We start from the raw sequence: 27,364 nt of genomic DNA, 5'->3' as shown, positions 1-27,364 counted from the left end.
GTTACTTACAGCCAGTGAGGCAGGGTTGTTTGTATTTCTGGCTGTGCGTCCTAAGGATGTGTCTGGCGTAATGAAATGGCTCTGCTCGTAATGCATCTCGCGCTCCTGTTGCCAAAGCCCGTCCATGTCAGTAAACATTGCCATGAAGAAAGGACAGAATCGGATAGACGCATAACGGATCAATAGGTGAACTGGTGATTCTGGGTATTTGTTTAAACCAGTAGTTTTGTCTGTTTCCCCGCATTTCCCCCTGACATCGTCTTTGGTGATCCTCTGACTGTAATTCTCATGTTTCTCACCTGGTCTCCCTCCCTACCTCCCTCCCTCAGCTCGTACATTGTGTCCAGTTCCAGATGGTGCACAGACCTTCGATGTAAAGTCCAAACTGATTTTAGACAACTTCATTCTGAATTAAATGCCCTGTGTTTTCTCCTGTCTCTCTCTCCTATAGTCCAGTACCAGATGGAGATGATGCGTTCCCTGCGTCACGTCAACATTGACCATCTGCACGTGGGCTGGTACCAGTCCACCTACTATGGCTCCTTTGTCAGCCGAGCCCTGCTGGACTCCCAGTTCAGTTACCAACATGCCATTGAAGAGTCGGTTGTACTCATTTATGGTAAGTTGACCTCTACAGAATGAAGCCTGTATTAGGACAGTTTTGATGAGTTGGAATTTATATAATTTTTTGCTTATGTCATTTTGGACTTAAATGAACAAGCCTGCAACCTTCTCATTCTCCTCTCTTCTCTTCTCAGTCCAAACTTTTGACTTGTAGTGTAGATGCCATGTAGATTTTAGACATTTATTGCTTTTTATTTGAGAATACTATAAAAGATGGATTTAGCTTTATATCAACCCCATATCTACTTTGCATTTGAATAAACTTAAATTTGAATCCATGCCCAGTGTGTTGAATAGCCAAGTCAGGGTCAACCATCGATCAACAGCGGGAACGGCCAGATGGGATTGCGTAGCCCACAAGCCAATCTATTGCCAACTCTTCTAGGAAAAGTTTTGTTGGCAAAGATGTAAAATAACATGAATTAGTCAGGGCAGATTCACTGCTGTATTGTTCATTGGTGAGACCAAACCTTCCACCATTCACACATGACAGCTAACGACCAGGTGGGGAGAGGTTCAACAACTCCCTGGAGACTGTAGAAGCCCCAGTTAAGACGCCGCAGCCTCATGAATTCTGTGTGTTCTTGTCATCAAACCATGCCTAGAAATATAATTTGAATATTATAATTTGAATATTATAATGTAAAATCACAGAGAATCCCGCTGAGATGAAAAAGCTAAGAAATACTTTCCCCTTATGGCGATATAAGTTACACTGCTGGTATGGGGTTGATTAGTCATTTACAGTTCATATCCATTTCGGCCTCAACCATGACTAAGCAATCACAAGTCAATTCTGTGTGTTTAATGGAGACATATCTAAGTATAGGTCACAAAGAAAGCCCTGTGTGTTCTGTTGTGATTCACTGGAAGACGTAGCAGTGAAACAGGAGGATGACAAATAAGGGAGACAATTAAGTCTCAAACACTCCTTTGTGGAGGAAAAAAGTAAACACGCTTACCTTCGGACTGGGTCTCCAAGCAGTGTGTCGAAGTGTGTGAAGCACACTGGCGTCTTTAGTTTCTCACCTGGCACTCCTGTGGGCATCACATGCTGGCAGTTGAAGGCTTTTCAGAACTGTTAATACATTTGTACCACTTTGAATTCTACTCACTTGCAATTTCTTGATTTCTGCACAAATGCAATATATTGCCCGAGGGCGTTAGTTCTTTCAAAGCTTTATTTCGACATGATAGCAATATTAACTCTATATGAAACCCTCCCCCCAGTGACTGAATGAATAACAGTTAATCGGCTTTAAATCCACCACAGGGTCCAGCAAAGTTAATGTGGTCAGCGAGTTCAGGGACACGGCATTGAATTATTCAAATATGTAGATCCCAGCAGTTTGGAGTAGACTCATAATATAAATAATGCTTCATTTGTCATGGATGACTATGACGAAACAATTGCTGTATTTGTTTATGTTGCTGAAATTAAACTATTTCACATACAATTTTTCAACGCAGACGAAATGTCAAATATCAATATTGCCAGTTGCTCAAAAGTATTAGACTCTTAAATCAGGAGAATAGAAAATAATTTTTTTTTAAAGAGTTATGGCAACAGGTTTGAAAAGTATTTCATCCCTGTGTGTGTAAAAACACATCCCACAGCCCTGTTCTACTCCAAAATCGTTTCAGAATTCTCATGACCTCCCGCTGTCTCTCCCACAATGGGCAGAGATTCATTTTAACCAGCACTTTTACCACTCTGATCTAGTCTTGATAGCCAGGTTATCAGTCAGTCAATCAGTCAGCCAGCCCTTTTTCATTCTGTTAATGTCAATCAATAATGCAGTGCTTAATGGATCAAAGTGCCTCAAAGTAATTGACATTATCTCTGTTTAAAGTCAAAGGAAGGAAAATTGATCCTCCCCCACCCCCTTTCATTCCATTCATCATTAGCTCGCCGGTCATTTTATTCCGATAAATGAATAAATCAGGTGACCAACTGGCGAGTTAATAGCTCCCCCCCGATGACAGCTGGAAATTAGAGTGGGTTGTTAAACCAATTGCTTAAATATTCGCCATGACGGCCTGTTCCTCACAAGAGGTTAAGCTGAACAGGCAACAGGACACAGGACCAATTGGCATGCAAGGAAGCTATTAAGTATTTTTGCACTATTCATCGCTTTTTTCCACGAGACTGGATTGAATTATGTATGTGGTTACTAGTCCTGGCTGGATCTGTCATTAATAGTTTCTTTTATGTCACATTAGTGGCTAAGAAATCAGTTTCTGCATATAGACATGAGGTTATCGTTTGTTTTAAGGGAAGAGAATCAAGAACGTTCGAGAGTCTGATTGAACTGTTTTTTCTTTTCGTGCAAAAAATGGTCTACAGCATGTGGACCATGACATCCGTAACCACAAATGGGCATTTTCCGTTTGTTCTTTTGTTTTCTTTCACTTACGATTTGCTCTGTATTTGCAGATTGAAAACAAGTTCCCTCCCTTGTTCTCCATAGAATCTTACAATGCAGACAGATATACAGATGCATCACGTGATAAAAGCAAACGTTCAAATGGCCAAAATAAATAGGCCTCTGGGAGCTGTGGTTTCGGGCCGCAAAGCAGATCACACAGTAATTACAACCTCTTGAACCACTCGCCCCCTCGCATAGATTTTGCAGTGTCAGTCGCCATTGCAGGACACATTGGTGTTACTTCATCAGAGCCGTGCGGATTCCAGAAGGGTTTCCAATGCTATTCTTAAATAGAGGCTTAACACCTAATTTATCAGATGTGTGGAAAATAGCCGACACCCCGGTTTTACTGCAGTGTAAATACTCACACTGCTGAGCACATTCATTTTATTGCTGTAATCCAGGTATTAAAACGAAATCACATTTGAGGTGTCTTATCTGCAGCTTTTGTGAAGTCATTCATGCCGAGTTCCACTGTAGCGTTAAATTGGCGTAGTTAACATTTGTAACTACAGTCTTTTTAGACTAAGGGTTTCAGGCGGATATGTTCATGGACTCCACCTAGATGAATCCGCCGCCTTGTTCCGTGTGTTTCACTGCTCAGTGGTTAACATAGCAACTCATTAATTAACTGGAGAGTAAACCAAACTGCAGTTCAGTTAAACAAGAAAAAATATTGAATTTAAAAGGTGAAACGGTCCCATGTTGGATTTTGTATGCGGCGTGTCACGTCTTACATGTTTAACAGCCGCCACTTAATATACTGATGGACAGAAGTAGAGGGGTCCACTTTTAGAATGTCCAAAATGGAAGCAGTAAAGATGTCAAAAAAAAGGTAAAATTCTGTAGATTTATTTCTTTCTGCAAATGTTCAGCATTATCTTGATGGGGGCCCGCAGTGACATTGTAAGACAGTAGAAGCGAAAAGGAGATGAAGTGTCCTAAGCCTGGAGAGAGCACTTTGCAGCTGGCATGAACAGAGACTTCCCCCGGTAGCAAAACATGGTTGTTTTGGGAGAAATGTGCCAAAAATAACTTAATGAAGAAACGCATAATTTGTCTGGGAAGCAGTGAAATGGAAATGTTTTTCAATACATAGTTGGCTAAGTCTGGATTTATATCTCTGGAAAACAAGGGCTTGTATGATTCATATCTGAGTTTTGTTCTGCTTAAAGTATTGAACAGTGGTGACTGGCTTTCCTGAACGCCTGGCCGGATCGCTATCTTTCATCTAAATTCCTGGTTTAATTTAATACCAGATTATATTGCTCTCGACGGGCCGGCTCGTTCACTCTCTTCATAATGCATACAAACGCCATTGTATCCCATGAATGTCAAACAAGACTAATTATCATAGCATCATACATATTTATAGCAGTTCATGAAGCTGAAGCTTACCAGCATAAGTAAATACTTGCCCAGACTGAGCCTTCATTCCTGCTCTTGCCAAAGGTTGACTTTGATTATTGGAACCTAGAATTTCCAAGGGATTAAATGAAATTTCCCCAAATGTCAGAATCTTCTTGGTGCACCAGTAATTTAAAATTACAAGAATATTTCAGATATACGAGTCAGGTATTTTTGCACCATTTCACATCCTGCTAAAATTATAATGAACGCAGAACAGCTTTTAATTTTCTCTTGTGATACCTTTGGTTTGCTCGGAGACACACTCTTGAATAATTGCCAGCGACTTGAAAGGAGGTGAAGCAGATTCATTGTGTTAGATACCTGGAGGGTAGAGAGCAGGCTTGTATCCAGAAACTTTGCTAGCTGGGAAAATGTGGGTGGCAACACGGAATGATGAATGCTCTCATCTCATCCAACCACTTTCAATGCCAGAACATTCTTTTGTTAAAGTTTTAAAGATTTAAAGGGACGTTTCTCCTTTATTGGTCTGAATTGTCTCTCATCTCTCTCCCTCTCTTGTCATTCTAGACCCCATAAAGACGGCCCAAGGCTCCCTGTCCCTCAAGGCCTACAGGCTGACCCCAAAACTAATGGAGATCTGCAAGGAGAAAGATTTCACACCTGAGGGGTAAGTTGATCTGTATGTTGACATGCACGTTAAAACTACAACTACTTATTTATTATTACTCTTGCAAACATCTTGTAAACACTGTAATCGGATTGAAATTGGCATTAATTAATGAAAGCTCCCTCCAAGCAACAGACCTACATTGCGCAATTGCAAATGTATTTATTCAGGCACATAAAATTTCTAATCAGAGTAAGCCACCTGGCAGCCTCTCCCCCTTCTACTCCGTAACGTGTCGTGTATATTGGGAGAACAGCAGAATGCTAGTGATTCCATCCGTGCATATGTCTTGCACGTATTTTCCCCTTCATCTCAGTACAAAAGGATCGGAGTATAGTGTGCTTGTAAAGATGGGGACTGATTGTGTTTATCATCATCAGACTCAAGTGTGTTTGTGTTTGCGTGTTCAAAGGAACATGGACGAGCACTTTCAAGTTGTCATTGCAACTATACCGCATGTTGCAGACATGAACACAGATTACTTACAGGAATTCAGAATTAAACTCTTTCCCCTTTTTCTTTTTTTGCTTTCCGCTTGTTCAATGTATGCAAATATAGGCTTGTGTATCCACCGGGGATGCATTTAGTAGCTGTTAGAGATGGACGCTGATGATGATGATTTATCAGTTCGCCCTCGCCTGTCAAACAAATGTACCATGTTTACGCCTTTTCTGACCCGGAGGCTTATCGTAATTGCTTTTAAATTGCACCTAAAAATGAATGTAATGAGGGGACCATTTCCCAGACAGTTCAGGCTAGTCCGAGTGCACAAACTCGCGCATAGATAAACACATACTTGTGGACACACACTTGCACGGTCATGTGTGAGTACGCACAGTTCAATGAAGCAGATGTATGAGATTGCTGTGCATTGAAAGCCTGCAGATACACAGCTCTAAATGCTCCAAACGGAGAAGGAACCATTTTACCTGCGTCATTAAATTTCCGTCCTTTCCATTTCTCCACCTGCGCGTGTCTCTATCGCCAACCAACTACTCCGTTATTGACCCAGTGCCTTTGGCCCAGAGTCAGGATCCTTCTCCTTTCTGCAGCTTTTCATTAGTTTGTATGATTTATTATGCCCCCAATCTGTAGCTATCAGTGCCACCAATAAGCACCTGATGGAAAGCGAGCTGTTTAGGGCAGGAGCGTACAATATCATTACATTACACAAAACTCACCTCTATCCCATTATTTTGAGGATGGACTTGAAGTCGGGACATTTGTAACGTGCAAAACTTAAACACCTGCTTTTCTTTCAGTACAGTGTCGTGGAGAATGACTTTTATTCATAGCATACTTGATGTTGCAGGAGCTTGCATATATTATGCAGTTTATTGAAACGAAAGGCAGAGAATAAAGGAGTGCTGAATAGACTCATCCCTTGGAACTGCCCTCCGTGTCCACTGGGCTATAGAAGCAGCGGTCAATAGCATCCACTTCAGCTGCAGATCTGAAGCATCAAATTAGCCGGCCCGTGGAGTGACCCTTCTGCTTTGTCCAGCCGGGCCCAACTTGGAAAGAGTCTGGCATTAAGTATTCCAAAGTGCAGTGAGGTTGAGTGATTTGTCCTGGCTGGAATGTGCTGTCCTCGTATTGCTTCATAGGTGCCTCGTTATATAGTTCTGCAGACACTAAAGGTCATAATATGCAGGAAACATTTAAAATCTGTGTGAATGGACAATTTTGCCAATATGAATAACAAATAGTGTATATCCTGTTATAGATTTGCCTTTATTCATACTGATGTTGTCCTTTGCCATTTCCCACTTGGAACCAATGCCGGATATCCCATTTCCTCTGCCTCTCGTCTCTTAAAGTTTGACTTTAGGAGATGCTCAGATTAAAAAACAAAGTCCTTGAAAATGACCTAATAAATAGGAAATGATCAGTTTTACACCCTCCCCTATTTGTCACAATGAAAATCCCCCTAGGAACATCTTTCATGCTGGTACATTGCACATGGCGGATTATTGCTGTGATCATATTGATCACAGAACAAGTAAAACAAGTCTAATAGGGTACGTGTAGTCTTATACAGACAGTAGTTTGTAGTCCATGTACTGTGCGCAACTGACATTCTGAACCAAGGCAGTCAAGTCAATGCTAGTGGATTTATGGGAGACATTAACCAAACTTTGAAGTTCCATCTTGTGTGAAGAGGCCCGTGTCAGATGGAGAGAGAGAGAGAGGCAGCTTGTAGCTCTCGAGGAGTAAAATGAGGTGGTTAAAGATCGGTCGCTGACTGTTTCCCACGCATGTCAACGGAGCCAATAAAAAAAGTCATTTGGCTCCAATGTCGCTCGGTGTGGGCAATACAGACACCATACTATTTCATACCAGATAATAAAAAAAGTTAACATTTTGCAATTTACCAAAAAAAGCCCAACCAAATGGCCACAGTACATTATAGTATTGATATATCACGAGAAATCATGAAATTATTTAATCTAAAAAGCAAATGTCGCAACTAAAGTTCTAACCCCCGTTTCTGTGATCAGCCTCATAAATGTCATATTTTGGCAGACTTCACTTCTGCAGCTGTTTGGTTGGGTCAGTAGACAATTTTGAATTTGATAATTTAAATGTTTTTCCCTATTTTCTTTGTTTATTTCACAGCTTGAAGAAGGCCAACATTGGATTTGAGCACATGTTTGAGGAGGTGCCTATCATCATCAAGAATTCTCACCTGATCAACGTACTCATGTGGGATCTGGAGGACAAGTCCACGGTCGCCGACAAGCACGAACTTCTCAACCTCTCCAGCAGGTTAGATTTCACACACCTCAGATTTTTTAATGATCAGGGTTAACAGAGGGACATCCATATCATCATCCCTGAAGCCAATTTACAGTTTTCCATGTGATCTCGACCAAATCCAACCAACAGCGACAAGTCATTTGTGCGTCGTGCCTATTGCAGAGGGAAGTGATGCAATTCATTTATTTTATTTGTTTATTACAAGTAATCAAATTCATACGATTATAAAATGCGGAACCATGGATGTACAGCATTCTTTCCAAACCGGCGCCCCTTGAAAAGCGAGGAAAAGCTCTTGGCAGCGGCTGATGAGCGTCAACGTGCAGCCCGAAACAGAGAATGCGAGTGTGACAAGTGAAGATTTGGTCGCTAAACGAGCCAGCACGTCCGCACAAATTGCCCAGAACCCCCCCAGAGAGAGAAGTGAATAGCAGATTGTGCTTCTCACTTTATTTGTAAGGACCTTCTCCCATACAGTGGGGTTGAAAACACTGTTCTCTGTAACAAGCTGCATATGTTTCAGAGGCACAAAACTGTGACAATGTGCTAATTTTCCTTGCCTCAGTTTTTATTTGAACATCTTCTGCGTTCAGTTCGCACTCAGATTGGGGCACCCTATGGCTTGGTCTGCCCTCGCCCGAGTATCTTACACTAACCCCTATTTAAACTTGGATAAATAAAACCAGAAGAATGCAGGTTATTGTGGCAGTCTGCCTCAAAGTCTTTTAAGCACTTAGCAAATGCTGCAACTCAATGCACATACTTGAACCATGCTGACACTTCTTTCATGCTTCATACAGGCTTTTATGCCGTGCCTTGGCATCTCTTAGAATCTACAGTCTAGTCTCTCAGACATGAGTTAAAGCTACTTCTAAATTAAAATTGATTTGACATTAGCGAACACAAGGGCATTCATTTGTCTTCTGTACCTGCCTAAGTGGACCAGATTGGAAGAACGAATAAGAGGTCTATTGATGTATTCGCTCTCATTTTAACAGCCATACAGGGGTCCGGTAGTGTTTGCAATTGTTTGTATCAGGACATTTTACAAGGTTTAATTTGCCAGATATGATTGTTAGACTGTCTATGTAGACACGGCACTGTAGTGAACATCATTTACCATGCACTTTAACATCCCACATACTCACGGTAATTGTTATTTTTGACTACTTATTGTATTTTATTTTATTTTATTGCACCTCTGGGCTGGTATTTGATGCATACAATTTATTAAGCCAACAAATGTAGGTTCTGTAAATGTCACAACTAAATGTCAAAGAATGTTTATTCAGAAACACTCCCAACCTGCCATCAAACTTTGTGCTCCGTCACTAATGAGTACAATATGAACAAATTTCACCCCGCCATATCAACCTACAGCCACTCCAAGTCTCGCATTGACATCTCAGAGACTCTCAGCGTCAGTCTCATAGGAATTAATCAGCAATCATTTATGGAGATAAACTGCTGCAAGCGGACTAACAGCTGTGAAGCTGCTAATCAAAATCTTCCCAGGGGCAGGTGTGAGGAATTAGCACAATAACAACTCAAAGTGCTGATATATGCACTATTGCTTGGAAAACAGTGTACTTTAGACAGCGCTTTGTAGCATTTTGGCAAATGTAATTTTCCTAGTCTGTGCTCTGCAACACAAGTAAGCCAAGAATGAAATTTAGGCCTCAATGCACAGAGATGACTCAAATACTGCCAAAGCTGGATAGCAGAGCATGGGTATTCTAGTCATTATCTCCAAATTGTTAAAAAATTGACCAAAGGCCAAATTTCACTTTCCTTGCATATTGTTCAATTTTCCAGATGGCTACTTAGAATTTGAGAAAAAAGTTTTTGCTATGAAAAAAAAACTGGGCAGGAAGAGGACCAGCTCTCGTCTGCAGATGGGATGTCTGGCAAGATGAAATTGTTTCCTGAAGTCAGATTGCTGCCTAGGTCTGTCCTTGTATTGGATTGTCCCGTCCGTCTCTCTACATCTTCTCCTGACAACCCCCACCCCCCTTTCTCCTCATTTCCACCCCCTCAAAAAAAGAAACGATAATGGGTTTTATTTAATGTTTTTCCTTTTGTCTCATTTTCCAATCTGCAGCCCCATTTGTCAATGTCATCCATGTCCAAGGCTGACTGAATGCAGTTACACTCCAGAAAATAGGGTTGTTCTCACTTCAGATGATGTTGTTGATCATGACGATGGTCTGCATGATTGTAAATTAATTTATCTTTTCCCACACAGATAGCCTTTAAATGCCTCTGTGTGAGAAAAAGCCTCTTTTGTACACTGTGTAAAGCTTTTTCCTGTCATGGAATGCATTGTGGGAAGGCTCATATTCTCCATTTCATTCCTTTCAACTGCATACTTAACAGTTTTTCAGTGATGGAAATTAACCACCTAGACAGTCCATTACCTGCTCCACGGTTGGTGTAATAGTTCTTCAGAATACAAATGCAGCATAGTGGGTTACATAGCAGATTACATAGCAGCATTTCCATGCATTCCGTAATGCTATACTTATGTGAATTCAGTAGTCTTGAAGGAGTTGTTCTTTTTGAATTCATCCTTAAAGTGAAAAATTATTTTGTTCAGCTCCACCCAATTATTCGTTCCTTCAGAACTCTCTCGCCTGCCTTTCACACAAGGAGTAGGAGTGACACAGAGGTCTCCAGGCCCCCCAAGGAGCCGTGTTAACAGCTCAAGAGCTTAACTTCATAAAACAAGTGCTATTACTTTTCTACATATGCAAGCTCATAGTCTCTCTCCAAAGAGTTGCTCACGGAATGAAACTGGAGAATTTTGTTCATGAACGAGACTCAAACTAGGATGATGCGCTATAGGTGGAAGGTAGTGAATGCTGGAGGACTGAGTTGTGGGACTATACAAGAGTTGCAGCAGTAGAAGAAGAAGTGAGAGGTGAGTGAAGTCGAGTCAAGTTTATTTGTAAAGCCCAGTATCACATACAATGCCTCAAAGGGCTTTACAGGCTCACAACAACAGACAGTTCCCGACCCGGCCCAGAGCTTTCTAAGAGACAAAAAAACAGCGTGGCGGATGGGTTCCTTCAACATTCAGTGTGGGGGCCCACACAGGCCCCAGGGACAGTTAGTGGAAGCACAGGAGAGAACATGTACGCGAAGTGATACAAGACAGGACAGACGAGATGTGAGCGAAGGAGAGAATAGTAAGAGGAGGAGAGAATCAGCTGCCCTGACCTCACATGGATGGAATCAAGCGCTCCATTCATCCACACATAGTTTCTTGGTCATGATACAGTATGCTGTGGCACAGTGTGATTGGTAGTCAGGAAGAAGGGGGAAACCGTTGGCAGTGAGATTAGCAAGTAATCTTTTGCTCATTACCCAATAATATGATAATTATAAGAAGTTTTGGTGGTAATCTGTGGTTATTATCAATGTCAATATGAAGGTCCCATGCAGCACGTTCATCCAGCTCTTAAAGTAGAGTATCTATATTCAATAAGCAAGTGAGCTGTTCTCATTCAATAACCCCATGTCTGGGACACCTTTTTGTGGTTGCTACAATAGAGTTAAAGTGGCAATTTTACATCTCAGTAGGTTTTACCCCCTTAAAGCAGACTTGGCGGTCTGCCCTTGCCAGTATAGTTCCATTTTATTCTGATAAAATAATGATGACAGACAGGAAGAGACGAAAGAGGAATGTAAACAGCAGATGAGTCGTCTATGGACTAAATCCAAACCAGTCACTTACAAAAAGATTAGGAAATTAAGTGACCTTTGCAGCCACTGAATTGGCTCTTTGTGTTATATTAAGTCACAGCAGAAAGAAGTTGCATGACAACTTTGCACACTCCTTGAGCCGTTGGATAAGGCTTCATCCATTTTCTGTGAAAAGATGCAATGCACCATTTTTATAACAAAATCTTAATATTCATGTGAAAATATGACATCAGCTATTAGATGGCCACAAAGTTTAGTTGGCCCGGTTGAGTTGGACAGGTTATGGGCAATTTGAAATGTCTGTGTTCTCTAATATTGATTTTGTGATGTCTGTTGTCTCTGATGTGAGAGGCACAGAGTGACACAAAGAGGGAATGGAGAGGGGAGTCGGTCTTATGAAAGGTAAACAAAAGAATTCACTCGGAGAATAGATAGCAAACTATGTCAAAGATCATCACAAAAGCACCTCTGGTATTACATTCTAAACTGTGAGAGTCGTGGAAGTCATAGAAGAGAGAACAGCAGAGAGGACAGAAGTATGAGAGGCAGGGCTGAGAAAAATAATTATTTCTCTGTGGTAAACAGTCTCTCTGTTGGCAAGCATGCATCTGTTAGATGGCAGCAATGTGACACAAAAGGGACATCAATAAAAAAAAGGAACATTGAGGAAGAGCAAGAGACCAGGGGAGGACGGGGGCCTGTGTCACTACCCAGACAAATGAATTTCATCTGTACAAATGATACATGGCTCATCCAAGTCTTTACTAATGAGCATCCCAATGTCACAACAGTGAGTTTCATTCTCACAGGACCCTAATTACATCAAACTTTTTGTGCGCCGGAGTTATGAAGAGTGGGAGGGACCGATCAGCTGAAAGGGGAGGAAGGGGTACAAGTTTGATTTCAAAGTCAGAGACTGTTTGGAAGAACATCGTCTTTACATCTCAAACATCTTTTCTAAGGGCGGGGAGGTGTCAAGTACATTGCACTCTGTTACGATGAGGAAAAGTGTAATTTGCCTGTAGTTGAAAATGTAAAGAATTGATTGATTGGATAAATCAGCTGGGATTTTAGAGTATAAAGCGTTCCCCACTCCAGACACATTACTTGGAAGTTATTCATTGTTAAAGAAACTCTATAAACGGATTGCGATAGTGTTGTCACCTAGCTTACATCCATTTTAGCTATGCAACATCATGACATGACGTCCCAGCAAAGTGTGCGCGTGTGTGTGTGTGTGTGTGTGTGTGTGCGCATTCATTCATTCATTCATTCATTCATTCATTCATTCATTCAAGTGCTATGGCATCTTAGATGTGAAGCAGCTGGTGCTCCTTGCAGAGCTCTTGTAATTATGATGTTGTTGTTACACCCTGTTATTCACATTGCCCAAGTTGTTGGAAACAAACACTGTCTATTATACAGACTTTTTGGAAAGTTACTTAAAACTTGCACAGTGTCTGGGTGGAAGCTCAGCTGTTGGCTCTTCTTGGACATTCCTCGCACAACAGCTCATCTGATATGTGTGAGGGGTTATGCAGGGAAGACCCCTGAGCAAGTGATCCATATTATCCTCCCTGCTGACAGCAGATGCACTTGTTAACAGTTTGTATTTCCCTGCAGCGTCCCGGCCATCAGGGTTCTAGACTGTGACCATTTAGTTGCATGTTGTGACCATTTTATAAATAAACTGCAACGAAAATGTACAGTGAACAAAACATTTTAACACATCATTATCACGTGCTTGTCATCGCCGTGCCTGCTGTCCTCACCAAGACGTCTGGGTTAGGGTTTGTGCAGGCATCCTATGGGCGGTGAACTCAAGTGCGTTTTATTCATGGCAATTTGAATGCATAGAGACATTGTGATGACATCCTGAGGCCCATTACTGTGCCATTCATCTACCAACGTCACCTCGTGTTTCAGCATGACAATGCACAGCCCCATGTTACAAGGATCTGTACACTGTAACTCCTCCCAGCTGAAAATGTCAGGTCTTCCATGGCCTGTATACTTAGCACACATGTCACACATCAGGCATGTTTGGGATGCTCTGCACCTGGACGGGCAGTGGGAGAATATTCCACAGGTTACAACAATCCATTGTAATGGAGATGTGCTGCAAAATAGAGGAATTAGAGAATTGGCATGTGCGTTGAGCAAAATGCAAGGTCTCAACAAACCTGGGACTTGTGTGTTGCGTCTTGCTTGTGTACCTTTTATCACAAATGATACTAACCCTGCTTATTACTCTCATGTGTCGCAGTGGTTCCATTAAAAACGAAACGGCAGCAGTTGATCTGACAGTGGCAGGGAGAGAATAACCTTAAAATGTGAATCTCTTAAGCACAACAGAAGTGTGAGGCATTAATATTCAGGGACAGATGCCCAACTATTTATTTATTTTATTTCATTAGATGACTTTGGTAACGTTACTTGTTTCTACTTAACTGAGCACAGACAAAATGTAGAAATTCCAAGGTATCCCAAATGACATTGCTGATGTCAGATGTTTCGGTGAAGTCGCACTTTTTCACACGTGCAGAGCAGCTCACTAAAAGCCAAGTCACTAAAAACTTTGCCATCATGAACCCAAACGAGGAGGAGGCTCACTGTGCAAGTCAAGTGGAATAACAACAAGAAAAGAGGTGTAAAGTCAGAATGTGCCAGAATTGTGGTGTTTGTTGCTTCCTCTCTCATCCTATAATTGGCCATCGCACATTGCTGTTCCAGGCACACTCAGTTTTTGTGCTGATGAGTTCAAACACGGACATAAAGTTTGTGTCTGACTGGAGAATCTGAGCTCAGACGGTGCAGGCTGAGCTTGACATATGTAATGAGCATCTGCTGTGCTCTCTCCTAACATGATGCCTTTATGGCCATTCCACTTGATAACTACGCCTTGAAACAACTCATTTATTGACAGAACGAACTTACCAGGAAATCAGAACATAATCACCTGATCAAGATTCTTCTCTGTGCTATTGAAAGGTTTTCTTTGGTCCCATGCAAATCAGTGATTGACTTCGACTAAGAGCTCATCAGTTAAAAAGGTAGTGTCGTAGTGAAACACGGATTGTAAGAGTAGAAGTCAGTCTTGTATTACTTGGAGCTGATCCTTCCCTGAATTTTCAATTTACTGAATATCGGCTCATTTCATCTCGCAAATCAACTGAGAGTCTGTCCCCTATTGTCCTGTGTGACTGCGAACAGCCGGGCCTCAGCGCTGATATGATGGATAGGCTGCCATTGAACCCCACCGTAAAACAGAATTTGTGATGATAGGAAATCCCTTGATGGGCTTTGACTTCTAAATCAGGATTGATCAAGATGCTATCTGACCTTCCTGAATAATTTAACCCTTCTTTTAGTGTATGGCCAGACGCTGCGCAGTAAACATGCATTATTAAACCACCGTTTTTCATGACCATGTGAAAGCGGTAATCGTTTGCTTTTATGATTGAAAATGGCATCCAGAAGCACAATAGCAGCTCATTAGGAGCGGTTGCACAATACTGAATCATTGTGTCCCACTCTGAGTGGTTACGGGAGTTGTAACGTCTCTATTGAATTCTCAGGCTCCGTGTTTCACAAACGGATGCCGATTTGCCTTCTGAGGCTTAATTTCGCTGTATTTGTGTAACAAGCGGACACTAACTCGAGTGTATTTATAAAACCCTACATCACACAACACCTGTCAAAGCACCTAATGTGGAGGTATAGTTTCATATAAACGATATCAAACATTATTCAACGTTCAGACCTTAAGAGTCTTCTACTTCTTTAGTACAAATAAATACCTAATGTCTGTATAATTATGTCATCTTTTAATCCTGAATGACATTGGAGTCACATTCTGAAAGTGGAAATGAGCGTGAACACACACACTCGCACACATTCACTCACACCCTCTCAAACACACTTGTGCTCTCACACACACACACACACACACACACACACACACAGTTTTTTGGGATGCAGTGTCCAGCTGAATCATGCACACACTCTCACAGCAGATGCTCTGAAGCATCCTGCTCTGTCTAATTTGCAGATTAAATGATTTCCTTTGCATGAATTAAAAATGCATTCCACATAAATTCACCAGCCCACTGCTTGATGAAATAGTTTTTAAATGGGCTCTCGCCAGTGAGGATCAATTGTGACACGGTTGGAGGGACACAGCAGGATATGGTGAGACTTGGTACCAGGCCAGCATTTTTCATGTTAATGGCTTTAAGGGCGCAGGGGAGGCTTGATAAACTGCACAGTGGTCCTTGGGACAGTCCTGGCACTCGGAGCTAGGTTAGAAACCCCATGCGAGTTTAAAGAACTGTATTTTAATTTCTGGGGGGGAAAAAGGCTTCCCACCAGTTACATTAGAGAATTTGACTTATACGCTCTGAAATTCTACAATTGAAAGCTGAAGGGCAGCAGGTTTTACGTTACTACTTGATCAGACACACCACACACACACACACACACACACACACACACACACATTCAATACCTCTTGCGGCTACGGAAGAAAAGGTTCATCACCGTGAAGCATGTGAAGGTAGTGTTATAAATCAGCAAGGGCCCATCAAGCAGGTGGTGATGCGTTTAGGCGCTCGCGTGCAGGTGGTCACATCAACGCTGCGCCTGTGGGACTTAATCTGCATGTCTTCTCTTATGTCTGTGTGATGGGGCTAAGCGGGTGAAATCGGGGGTTGATGGCATCAGGGTGATGTGCTGAGGTATTCACGGGTATGAATGTCACTAAATGAAGCAATATCGGTCCTTTCTCGGGTTTCATGTGTGTGTACTGTATATTTGGTTTGTCATTTGTTCTGGCACAAGGGCTCGTTTTGAAGCATTAATTACGAAATCCTCCACTTCACCATTGTCATTAAGGAGTGCAAGAAATGGTGCCGGGATTGAATGGCATTATTGCAGTCTGTTATTCCTTCTGATTGCCTTTTGTAACAGCCTTTATGGCAATTGGAACAAAGGAATTGGCGCATATTTCATCTCTGCTCAGGTTCAGTAACACTGGGGCTTTAGTTTCAACCCTGATAGATATAAGAACAATATATCCACTCGCTCCTGTCAGTCAAGAGCCGGGGAGACTGTTAGCGAGGTTCTTTGTCTTAAACAGATTAAGGCTTTGTAAAGCAGCTAGATACTTGAGCAGGGTGAAGTTATACCTCGACGAGATGATTTCCAGCACGTAGCAGTAGATGGATGGTGAGTGAGAGGAAGAGAGTGAAGAAATTTGACTTGTGAAGTTTTAATTGAAAAGTCTCACAGCAGAAAGAAAAGTAACTGAAATCACCCCCAACCTGGCTGCCACACACAAACGCACGCAGCCAAGATAAACAAGGCCTCGGCCGTGCGTGTGGGTACAGCTGTCATTTAAATAAACCCAGGATAATGTATTATATAGCACCCAAACATTCATAAATGATGAAACGATATGGTCCCAGTGAGAGAAATACAAGAGGGAGGAATAGTAAAGAAGTAGAGCACACTGCAGCTTTGTCAAGGTTGAACTTAAGGCAGTTGGCAGACATGCTGTTTAAAAATAGGGCTCATGGGATGAGAGGGAAGAGAGAGAGAGTGGCGGAGCTTAGTTCTGTCAGCACAGCAGTGTTGGGGAAGGGATGCGACAACAGAGCCACTAGATGAAGCACAGGGACAAGAGGAAGGGTCGCCAGGTCTGAGTTCTCCGACTCTCTGGGGAAGAAATTTCACGTCAGATGCCTTTAAGGACACATAAAAAGAAATGTGTCTGCAAGGATGAGAGCTCTGGGATCAGATCTGCACCGGCAGCAAGTACACGCTGCAGAAAAATATGCGTCGCACGACGTTACCCGATGTCTCCCGAAGGGACGCTTGGAAGTTCGATTTCAGAGCATCTCTTAAACAGAACCAACCTTTAAAATCCCCAGATCAAGAATCGAAATGATCATCTAATGAGAAGATTACTGGTTGTAGAGAAATGTTGGGTTTTGTTTTTACCTTTCAGTGTTGATTTCCCTGAAAGCCACACCTAGCTGCCATTAGAGGAACTGCATTCATAGTGATCGCTGAGTTGTGGCGTTTCCTGTTTGCTGGCAAGCAGCATCTAATAACATTCATGTTAAGACTTTGAATCTTCTCCGATTAAGATGTTTCTCAAATGTCATGTGGATCAACATCAGTGTATTCAAGTAAATGCTCCATTAGCTGATGATCATGCGTTTCCCTTGCTTTCCCTGGTAACTGGATTAAGTAACTAGTCATGCACCGTCAGCAAGCGAAGGAATCTTATTAACTCCATTCATATATGCATCTTACGCTGCATAATTCTGAGAATATTTTGCATGTAAATGTCCTAACTGTCAAAGGAGGGAGGATGGATCTCAAGTGGCGTTTTGGACATCTGCTTGGTCAACAGTTCATTTAGAGGAGCAGTGACAAGCTGACACGCAGCCAGAGAACACGCTGCCAAAAACAGGGAGGAGCTGATCGTAATCGGGAACGTCCACTAGCCTCACAAGGACACTTCAGTTCAGACTAAGGGCCCGTTAGCGTCACCATTGTCCTAAAGATCAGATTGTTGCCTCGGCCCCTGGGAGGTTACACTTTCAGACCTCTTAGTAGCATATGTCAAAACGTTTACAGATTACATTGAAACCTGGGCGAGCAGGTTGAATACGATCCAGGGAGCTGACGGGCCTGATGGCGGAGCTGCACTGGCCTCCTTTACGTTTTGGTCAATAACCTTTTGAACCAGTCAATAGAATTGAATTATCCACATAGGCTGAGCCAACACATCGATTTTCTGCTATTTCAACTTTATCCCCAAATTTTTGCATCGCCTCCCCCAGATATAGGTACTTTGTCACAAAATTGTACAAGTAGAATGTACGGTCTAAGCTGGACAATGTTTCTTAGCATTTTGCAATTAATGGCAACCAAAGTGGCTCATTCTTCAAGAAGTGCAGTCTACTGTAGCCACACTTGGTGGACTCCGTTCCCTCAGTGCTTATGCAAAGAAAATGCATCCATGGAACTGATTGTGGCGCCATAACAGCTATATTCTGTCAGTAACTTTCAAAGCAGTCAGTATAGAATCAGTGGTTTGTTGGTTGATCATGGTCAAGCCAATCAGTAAAATCCTAAAACTTCTAACCATTTAATAGGTGAGCTCGGGATTTAGTGAATGAATTCTTGTCTTTGCCGCTCTCAACTGCTGCACAGAGGTACAAAACAATTTGTGAGTGACATGCTGACATTCCTCCACAGCAACCACCTGGAGAAGAGCCTGCAGCTTCTGATGGACAGAGTGGACGACATGAGCCAGGACATTGTCAAATACAACACCTACAGCCGCAACCTGAGCAAGCAGCAGCAGCAGAAACACCAGGTAACCGCCACACGCTAACACACACACACACACGCGGCGGCCTTTTCACAGACAAAGGCTTTCCACACACCGCCCACAGACACTGAACAAGCGGCCGCAGCGCAAACATCAGCCTTGTCAGCGTGCATGAGAGGGAAAGAGGGACACACGCAGACGGGGGCGCTCACACACAGATGCTCCTACCGACACGAGCGCAGCAGGGAAACAGCAGGCGTCTCTCCCTCAACCTTGGACGTAGCGTAACTGTAGCTGCAATCACAGCGTGCAAGAGGCACAAATGTCGGGCGGGACACACGCACACACACACACACACACACACAGAACCATTTTTACACACTGGCATATTAATACAGCTTGCTTGAAACCTCTGAGGACCCACAGCAGTAACTACAGCAACCAACTTGTGCTTAAACCATTATTTACACACACACACACATAACAATGGCATAAATCTATTACTCCATAAATCACTGAAGCAAACCTAAGCTAACGGCGACAGGCAGATTTTGTGTGTGTGTGTGTGTGTGTGTGTGTGTGTGTGTGTGTGTGTGTGTGTGTGTGTGTGTGTGTGTGTGTGTGTGTGTGTGTGTGTGTGTGTGTGTGTGTGTGTGTGTGTGTGTGTGTGTGTGTGTGTGTGTGTGTGTGTGCTTTTAAAGGTCAAGTCTCAGCAGAGTGCGACATGTTCTGTTGTTGACTTTGTCCAACACACATTACTGCTAATCTAAAGGCTGATCAAATCATACATTGCCAAGTCAATCAACCAACCTGTGCAAATGCAAATACGTGGTTCATTTGCATGCAGACGCTGTGCTAACTGCAGGTATTTCATTAGTTAGCCTGGACCCGGTCCACATGAATAATATAACGGCCACATACTGGAATTAGACGGCGGTTTGTGGGGACCGGGCCTGTCCTCCGTCATAGCAGGAGACCCAGACAGGACGTGAGCAACATGACTGATGATCAATAAACCTACTGAAGATACAAGACGCCTAAAACCCAGGAACAGACCTGGAACCGTTTTGTTTTGTTATTGCCGAGATGATGTCAGTGGCAACGTGAGGAGCACACAGCTCACCTTCTGGTGGCAGCTCCTTGTTTCTAGCGGGCACATGATCACATCTCTCATACTGGCACGACAGAGCGTCCTGATCAACGTTCTAGGATAGAATCCAACCACATATCGCTCCATCTGACAGAGCTGCGTCAGTTATTGGGCACTTCTATTTTTGTTTCGTTCTTATCATGAGCATTATGAGTGATGTGGACGGCTTGGTGAAGATGAAGAAGCTCCCCCAAGAAGTTCATGAACCTCTGTGGGGGGAACCTACCCTTGTTTGGGAACTCAAAATGGTTCCAGAATTGAAGCTCCAAAGGGCGAGTTCCGCAAAACGTTCCCGATTCCTGAAAACGTTTCCAAACTGCCTATTGTTGTTATTATTGTTAAAGTGATTTCACACATTGATTTTCTCTGATATCCCACAGAATAACACGAGCACGATGCTCAACAACTGCTGCTAGCAGCAAAGCCCAACCAGCAAAGCGCCCTGGGCTGCGCTGAAGCTTCTCTCACTTAAAAATGTAAATTACTCCGGCATCGGGGCGCCGCCTGCAGCAACACCCAACGCCCTTTAGCACCCGTACAGCCTTGACACAGATCCGGGCTCCAGCAGTCGCTTCCACGGGTTCTCAAGTTCAGCGATCAGATAAATATGACGAATGTTTAACCTCTTGAAATATCCTTTGCGGTGTTATCGGCGCGGCTCATCCTTCACCCCGCTGGCATTTGCCCATTGCAGATCAGCATCGGTTCAGTTTCCGGTCCTCCTCTATCTCCCGCGTTATTTTCCCTGTCAGAAATGTTTTCTAGCCCTTAAAGGTTCTCGTGATGGGATACAGTCGTAAGTTTCTCCCTTTCCTTTAATGGAAACGGTCAAATATCCATACATGATATAATATCGACGCCCATTGAAAACTTTAATCGGGTTTTTTTTATTCATTTATTTTCATATGAAGGTGGAAGCCGTCTGATTCATGCTTTCCTGCCAGCTGTGAGGAAGAAACGCCACCAGCTGGAGCTTCAGCCAGCAAAAAGTAGAAAAGGGACCTTGTAAAACAAATAGGATGCTCGCACTCACGTACACTCACACACACGCGTGTCCTACAAGCACAAACTCACCCAGAGGCAGCAAAAAGAACACAAGACACACACACTGTCTTCAGTTCCAGCCTTAGCCAGATGCAATGGAAACACAAGTTGGCACATACAGTAGATGCACAAAGGGATACACACACACGCACACACACATTCCTGCTCACAGTTGCACCTGCTCACACACACCTCCATTACTCTGTCATGATTCTCTCTAAATGAAACAAGGGGGACGTCTGAAGTTTCTATTGTGTTCACACACACACGTTGGCAACAAACACACGTGCATCTTCCAAAAAGTAGACTGCCTCTCACACACACACACACACACACACACACACACACACACACACACACACACACACACACACGCACCCACAGCAACCCACAGACTGTAGCAAGGGGAAGAAACACACTCACACTGGCACACCCACACATCTCTAGGCCAATCACCTACACTGGGGCCATTACGATCCACCAACCCCCCCCCCCGACCCTCATCGCCGCAGCCCCCCGCAGCACAGCCCCTCACCACACACACACACACACACACTTACAATATCATACTTGGACAAGCCCCTATTATGGCGTCTCTCTACCTTTTACTGATATTTCATAGTATTGTGCACAATGACCCAGCGACACACAAAGAGAAGGGAAGCGAGCCTCCATTCCACCTCTCAGGCGTCCACCTGCTCCCTTCTATCTGCTGCTATTGACCTCGACGCTTCCTGGACAAATGGAACCTTGTTAATCATTGCAGAATGTTGTAAAATAAAAAAAAATAGGCTCTGTTAAGAACGAGGGGAGCGCTCCCATTTTTCATTCGCGCCTCCCTGGATTTTGTAAATAACAAGACGGCGGGGCAAAGTGTGTGACCGGCATCGTCCCCGTGAAAGGAATTTGATATCTCTCCGCCTCCGCCGCCGCTTTTGATTCTCTTCTCTTTTCCCAAACACACAGGCAGGTGCGCTTTTTTTTTTTGCGGCGGATCAGGAATGGAAGTGTGTATTTATCTCCGCTCACGATTGAATTCACAGCGTGCGGTTAATGAAACGACTCGGCCTCGCTGTCGCCCTTGTAATTTTTGCAACACAAACGGGGAGGAAACGGCATCGCAACGTCTCAATAACACCACTTTATACCACATTAATAAGGCAATTGACCAAAAATGTGGAAGGTGGCGCACACCGGAGCACGGCAGGGGTGTTTCATCTGATTGCTGCTAGTTGCTCTTCCGTGAATTTGAATGCGGATTGTTGTGATTCCGCTCCGACTCATTCAAGGTTTTTTCCCCCGTTCTGTTTATCGTTCGTCTCGGCGTATTCTGTCAGCTTCAGTCGCCTCAGGGCCGCTCAGGTGCATCCTGGGACGCCTGCTGCTCGCCCCCAGTTTCTCCCACAGCGGTTTGCCTCCCTTCTCTTCCTCCCCCCGCGCCGCCCTGTGTTAGTCTCTCCTCCATCTTGCCAAATTAACAAGGCTTTTAGGATCTCTAGAGACCCGGCACCTCGCTGATTTACAGACTGTCGGCCTTCCACAAATCACTCCATCCCTGTCAGCATTTATAACTCCCCCCCCCTCTCTCTCTCTCCGTCCCCCCATCTCTCCCTTCATCACCATGTTCCTTTACATCTCTCTACCTTGTTACTGTTTCCATTGCCTGTCTCTCTCTCTTTCCCCCTCCTGTCATCACTCCCTCTGCCTCTCCGTCCTCCGGTCTCAGCCACCGTCTCACCAACTTTCTTCCTCGTCACTCCCGGCCGTCCTCTTCCCATGAACCTTGTCTCATACTTTATTTACTCTCTCTCTCCTGCTCTCGCTCTCTTGGTTGTTTTTGCCTCCTCTCCCCTCTCCTCTGCATTTTGTTCCCTCATTTGTTCACACTCGCACCCCCCCATGACTCCTGCTCTCCTTTTCTCTTGTCTCGCTCCTCTCTTCAATCTATCCTCCCCTAAAATAATGTGTTCTCTCCCCCCTCCCCTCCCCTCCTCCCCCCCTTGCAGTACCTCCAGAGGCGGCAGCAGGAGAACGCTCAGCGCCAGAGCAGAGGGGAGCCCTCCTTGCCCGAGGAGGACATCAACAAAATGTTCAAGCCTCCCCAGCCCCCGCCACGAATGGACACTCTGCTTATTGCAGGTACGCACACACTCTCTCACAGAGCACCAACACACACTCACAAGCAACCCCACCTGCAGAGTCCTACCGATCAACATCCACCTTTAACTGTAGCCTCCTTCCACACACACACACACACACACACACACACACACACACACACACGCGGTGCTTGTCACCTGGAGACATGCTCTCTCTCTCTCTCCAAAATCCATCAGCCGCCTCCTCCTGCCCCCCCTCCCTCTCTCAAACACACACACACACACACACAGTGGAGCTCAGGTTCTGTTTTGTAATTATCCCCACCATTATCTTGAAAATTACATTAATCTAAAGTTTATTGACTGTCTCCAGCCCGACCGCCCCTTCCCCTGCTGTTTCACGCCGCTCGGCTCTCCTCCGCCTCCTGACAACATTCTGATCCTTCCCTTTACAGCATTCCGCTCTAATTTGATGTTTTTCTCTGCCCCTGTTCCTTTCCTCCTCCCTGCCTCGGTCTGTCTACCGTACGTATCTGTACAACAACACTCATGTATATGCTTGTGTGTCTGTCTGTGTGTGTGTGTGCGTGTTTCTCCTTATGTGTGTGGGTGTGCGGATGCGTGCGGCGTTGCATCCAACAGGGCAAATTAACAACTACTGCCAGAACGTGAAGGAATTCACCTCGCAGAATCTCGGGAAACTTTTCATGGCGGAAGCTCTGCAAGGAAACAACTAGAAGAAAGAGGAGAGGAGGGAAGGAAAGAAAGAAAGAAGGAAGGAAGAGCGGCGACGTATCGGAGACGCAAGACCAACATAGAACCATCTGACCACGAGTTAAAGAAGAATTTTTCATATTTAAGCATTTATTCATTGTTTATACCTAAATAACCATGTTGGATAAAACCATGATTGAGGATAAAAACAAATAAAAGTCTTGCACCTCTCAGTCCTTCTTGGCTCCTTGTGTGATTTCACATCTCTGCATTCTGCTTCACAGGAAAGAAGCGACACTGTCAGGTACAAATTGCCTCCTCTCTGCTATAATACGGCACAATTTGTACAGAACACAGCAAAGTAATCCGTTGACTGGAGTGTTGAATGAAGTGCGGCGTCTTGACTCTGAACCCGCTGCCTCGCTGCACTTAACCTGTTTGATTGTTGCGATTTTGTCTTTTGAAGTCAAATCAGGTTTCACCTCATCATAAGCTTTCCTCCTCCGTGCCTGACAGTCGGCAAAATAGACGAAAACAAAATTAATACAAGAACGCAAACTTTTGAAGAGGAGAGTTTGATTTTCCTGACAGATGTTTGTCCTTGGTTTGTTTTAGCCAACTTTTATGCTTTTCTTGTTTTCATTTCCTTTTTTGAGCCATATTTGTTGATCAGAATTAGAATAAGAAAACTTATATTAATGAATAAAACAAGTTTGAAAGATTTCAGAAGAACGAATATGGATTTAGTAAGAAATTTGGGGGAAGATCAACCTTGTATTTGATGCATTATTTAAAGCTTTTTCCTTCTGCAGATCTTCCTCTCGGGCTGCATGCATGCATGCATGGACACAAACCCTCTAACCTGAAGTATTTGATAATCTGGTTGCCTGTTTACAGCGAGGGAAGATTCACTGCTGCGAGGCTCAGTCCTGCCTTCTGCTGTTGTCAAGCTTTATCAGAATCTGAATCTTTAAAATCAAAAACGTGGCAAAACTGGAGACTTTGAGAGATGCAAGAAGATGAAATAATTGTTCTTTGTGTTCTCATCGTAAGCTTTGTTGGCCTTGATGATGAATAAAAACCCAGCCACAGCTTTGCTTTACTCTGTAGATGGAACGCCTCGCACATTCCACTCTCAGAAAGTGTCCACAGTAAAGATTAAAAAAGTAATTCAGATAGAAAATATGTGGGGGAGAATATATTTTGAGCTTAGTCTGAACTTTGTCTGAGTCATCCGCTGTTTTGTATTGAGGTGGCTGCTAAACACTGGTATCACTTATATGAGCAGCAGGAGCACGGATCACATTAAAAAGCCCTGCTAGCCCACACAAACACACACACACACACACACACATACAGGTCCTTTGGCTGCAGTTGAAGGTGGGTGAAGCTGCAGATATTCTGGAGATCAAATGGAACAGAATCAAAACCACACAAACGCTTGAAAGCCATCAGAAGAATTCAAAGAGTCGATCAAGCATTTAGTCAAAACTTAAAAAGCTGAAGTGACAAATCTGAAAACTATAATGACACAATAGGAATGTGACTTTATTGCCCCTTAAATTAAATTTGTCTTGAAGTCACAACTGCCGACCTGTAGTCAAACAGAGCAAATATGCTTAAAACGCCATGGAAACACATCAGGTTAACGATGCGCCTGACTTTTAAGTCTGCGGTAACAATTTGATGATCACCAGATGGGAAATCCAACCGTCCCCTTCAGGCGTTGGTGGCATCCCAAGTGTCCTTTTGTTGTGCCCTTTGGATCCTAAAGTGCACAACATGTCTGAACTTTGCTTTCCTAACGAGCTTGCTTATTCAATAAGTTCTCCATCATCTTCCATCATCCAATCAGGACATGCAATCATACAGGAAGATATAAGTAAATATAAAACGTCTTAAGACCTAAAGATACGGCCAGTCTGACATCATAAAGTCACTGAGACGCCCAGTGATGCTTCTGTTATCAGCCTCATCTAGTGTGTATCCATCAGGAGCCAGTCGATGAAGGCGAAACGGATATTTTTCAACCTGTGTGTGTGTGTATTTTATATCCTGGCTGTACAGATTGCAATCACACCAGGCTATTTGTGACCCTGTGCTGAGGATCACGTGATAAACACCCAAAGTTGACTCAAGATTGCGCAATAAAGCTCATTTGTGTGTGTGTGTGTGTGTGTGTGTGTGTGTGTGGGTGGGGGGGGGGGGGGGCTATCACCGCTGACAACTTTATTCAACAACCAGCTGAATGATGACTGTGCTTACTGCTTTTAATAAGGAACCCGTCAGTGTGAGGGTCCAGCGTGTTGTAATTACACTGTGCGCCATTATCTTTCCTGGACCCCAGCAGTTAAACAGCGTAATCAAATTCGGCGGATGATATTATTTAGCCTGTCATCAGCTTTGCCTGAGTCGTATCTTGTCGTGCGCTTGCTTGTCATCAGCACAATGGGATTAACGGTAATTAGAAGTCAACCCAAATGATAAACGTTTATTGGAACGATGACGGTCTGGGGAAAATTATTTCCTCCTCAAATCATAACCCCCCCTCCTCCTCCCCCTGTGGCATGATGGGAAATAAAACAACACAGGGGACTCATTTGATATTTACGGCGTCATTATCTGTTACCTTGACAATAACACCTGTGCATGTGACTGATGGGCATAATGTGCCGTACATCATCCCTGCAGGTGATCAGTTGGAATTTTGTTTCGTCTCAGCCGAAGCTCAATCGCTGTTGTTTTTCCCGAATTTTAAACACCAAACGCTGAAAGGAAACGTCGCCCTTGAGGGTTGACTGCGTTTCGGGCGCCACTGTCCCCCCCTAATCCTCCACAGAGTGACAGAAATTACAAAACAAACATCCTCAACAGTACTGAAAGCTTTGTGCCAAGCGACTCAGCCCCCATCCGCCGCCGCCGCCGCGTCCCTGCAGAGTGCAAACACGGTGACAACGGTTCAGAGTGGATTCAAAGTGACAGCGTTTTGATTGGAGTGCAAAGCAGTTTGGACTGAATCACGTAATCACAGACGGACCCAAGGGCGATGAATTCGAGCTGCGAGGGATTCAAACTAGTATTTTCCTTATAATGAAGACTGTGGGGGGTAATTGACTTATTTGTTTTGCTACTGGCAACTTTGACTTTGGTTGGAGAGACCATTTTCAAGTTTGTTATTCTGCATTACTTCGCAGTCGTGCCGATTATGACACAAAGAAACGTTTGCTTGTCTTGGTAAGCAGAAATAAAGGTGACTAATTCTGAACCCTCAATCTGAAGTTATTGAGACTAATTCTGTGGTTTCTGGAGTTGATCCTCATTTGAAGAGGCATTTTATTGTCTTATCGATTTGCTTTGGCAAGTGAGTTGTTAAGTTTCATTTATGTTGATTACCTTTCACTTGAAGTGCAGGAGTTATGTAAGAGTTTTGTTGGACATTGATTTGTAACTGGAGCA

At 43.6% G+C, this 27,364-nt stretch overlaps 1 protein-coding gene across 1 annotated transcript in view; it reads left to right on the top strand.

Moving 5' to 3' along the window:
* LOC143000980 (eukaryotic translation initiation factor 3 subunit H) overlaps positions 1 to 24,141 on the top strand; it is a 49,537-nt gene extending 25,396 nt beyond the window's left edge. Inside the window, exons 3-8 of the mRNA XM_076150501.1 lie at positions 452 to 619; positions 4,992 to 5,091; positions 7,711 to 7,860; positions 18,826 to 18,946; positions 23,102 to 23,234; positions 23,837 to 24,141. Of these exons, the coding sequence (XP_076006616.1) occupies positions 452 to 619; positions 4,992 to 5,091; positions 7,711 to 7,860; positions 18,826 to 18,946; positions 23,102 to 23,234; positions 23,837 to 23,931 (767 nt within the window). The 3' untranslated portion in view covers positions 23,932 to 24,141. The remainder of the gene's footprint in view (positions 1 to 451; positions 620 to 4,991; positions 5,092 to 7,710; positions 7,861 to 18,825; positions 18,947 to 23,101; positions 23,235 to 23,836) is intronic.
* Positions 24,142 to 27,364: the final 3,223 nt, after the last annotated feature.

The sequence above is a fragment of the Genypterus blacodes genome, unplaced genomic scaffold (genome assembly GCF_046128005.1).
Source record: "Genypterus blacodes isolate CSIRO-AG114 ecotype Tasmania unplaced genomic scaffold, CSIRO-AGI_Gbla_v1 ptg000052l_1, whole genome shotgun sequence".
NCBI classification, from domain to species: Eukaryota; Metazoa; Chordata; class Actinopteri; order Ophidiiformes; family Ophidiidae; genus Genypterus; species Genypterus blacodes.
The sequence above is the reverse complement of the archived record's forward strand: the minus strand, read 5'-3'. Positions and strand labels throughout refer to the sequence as shown.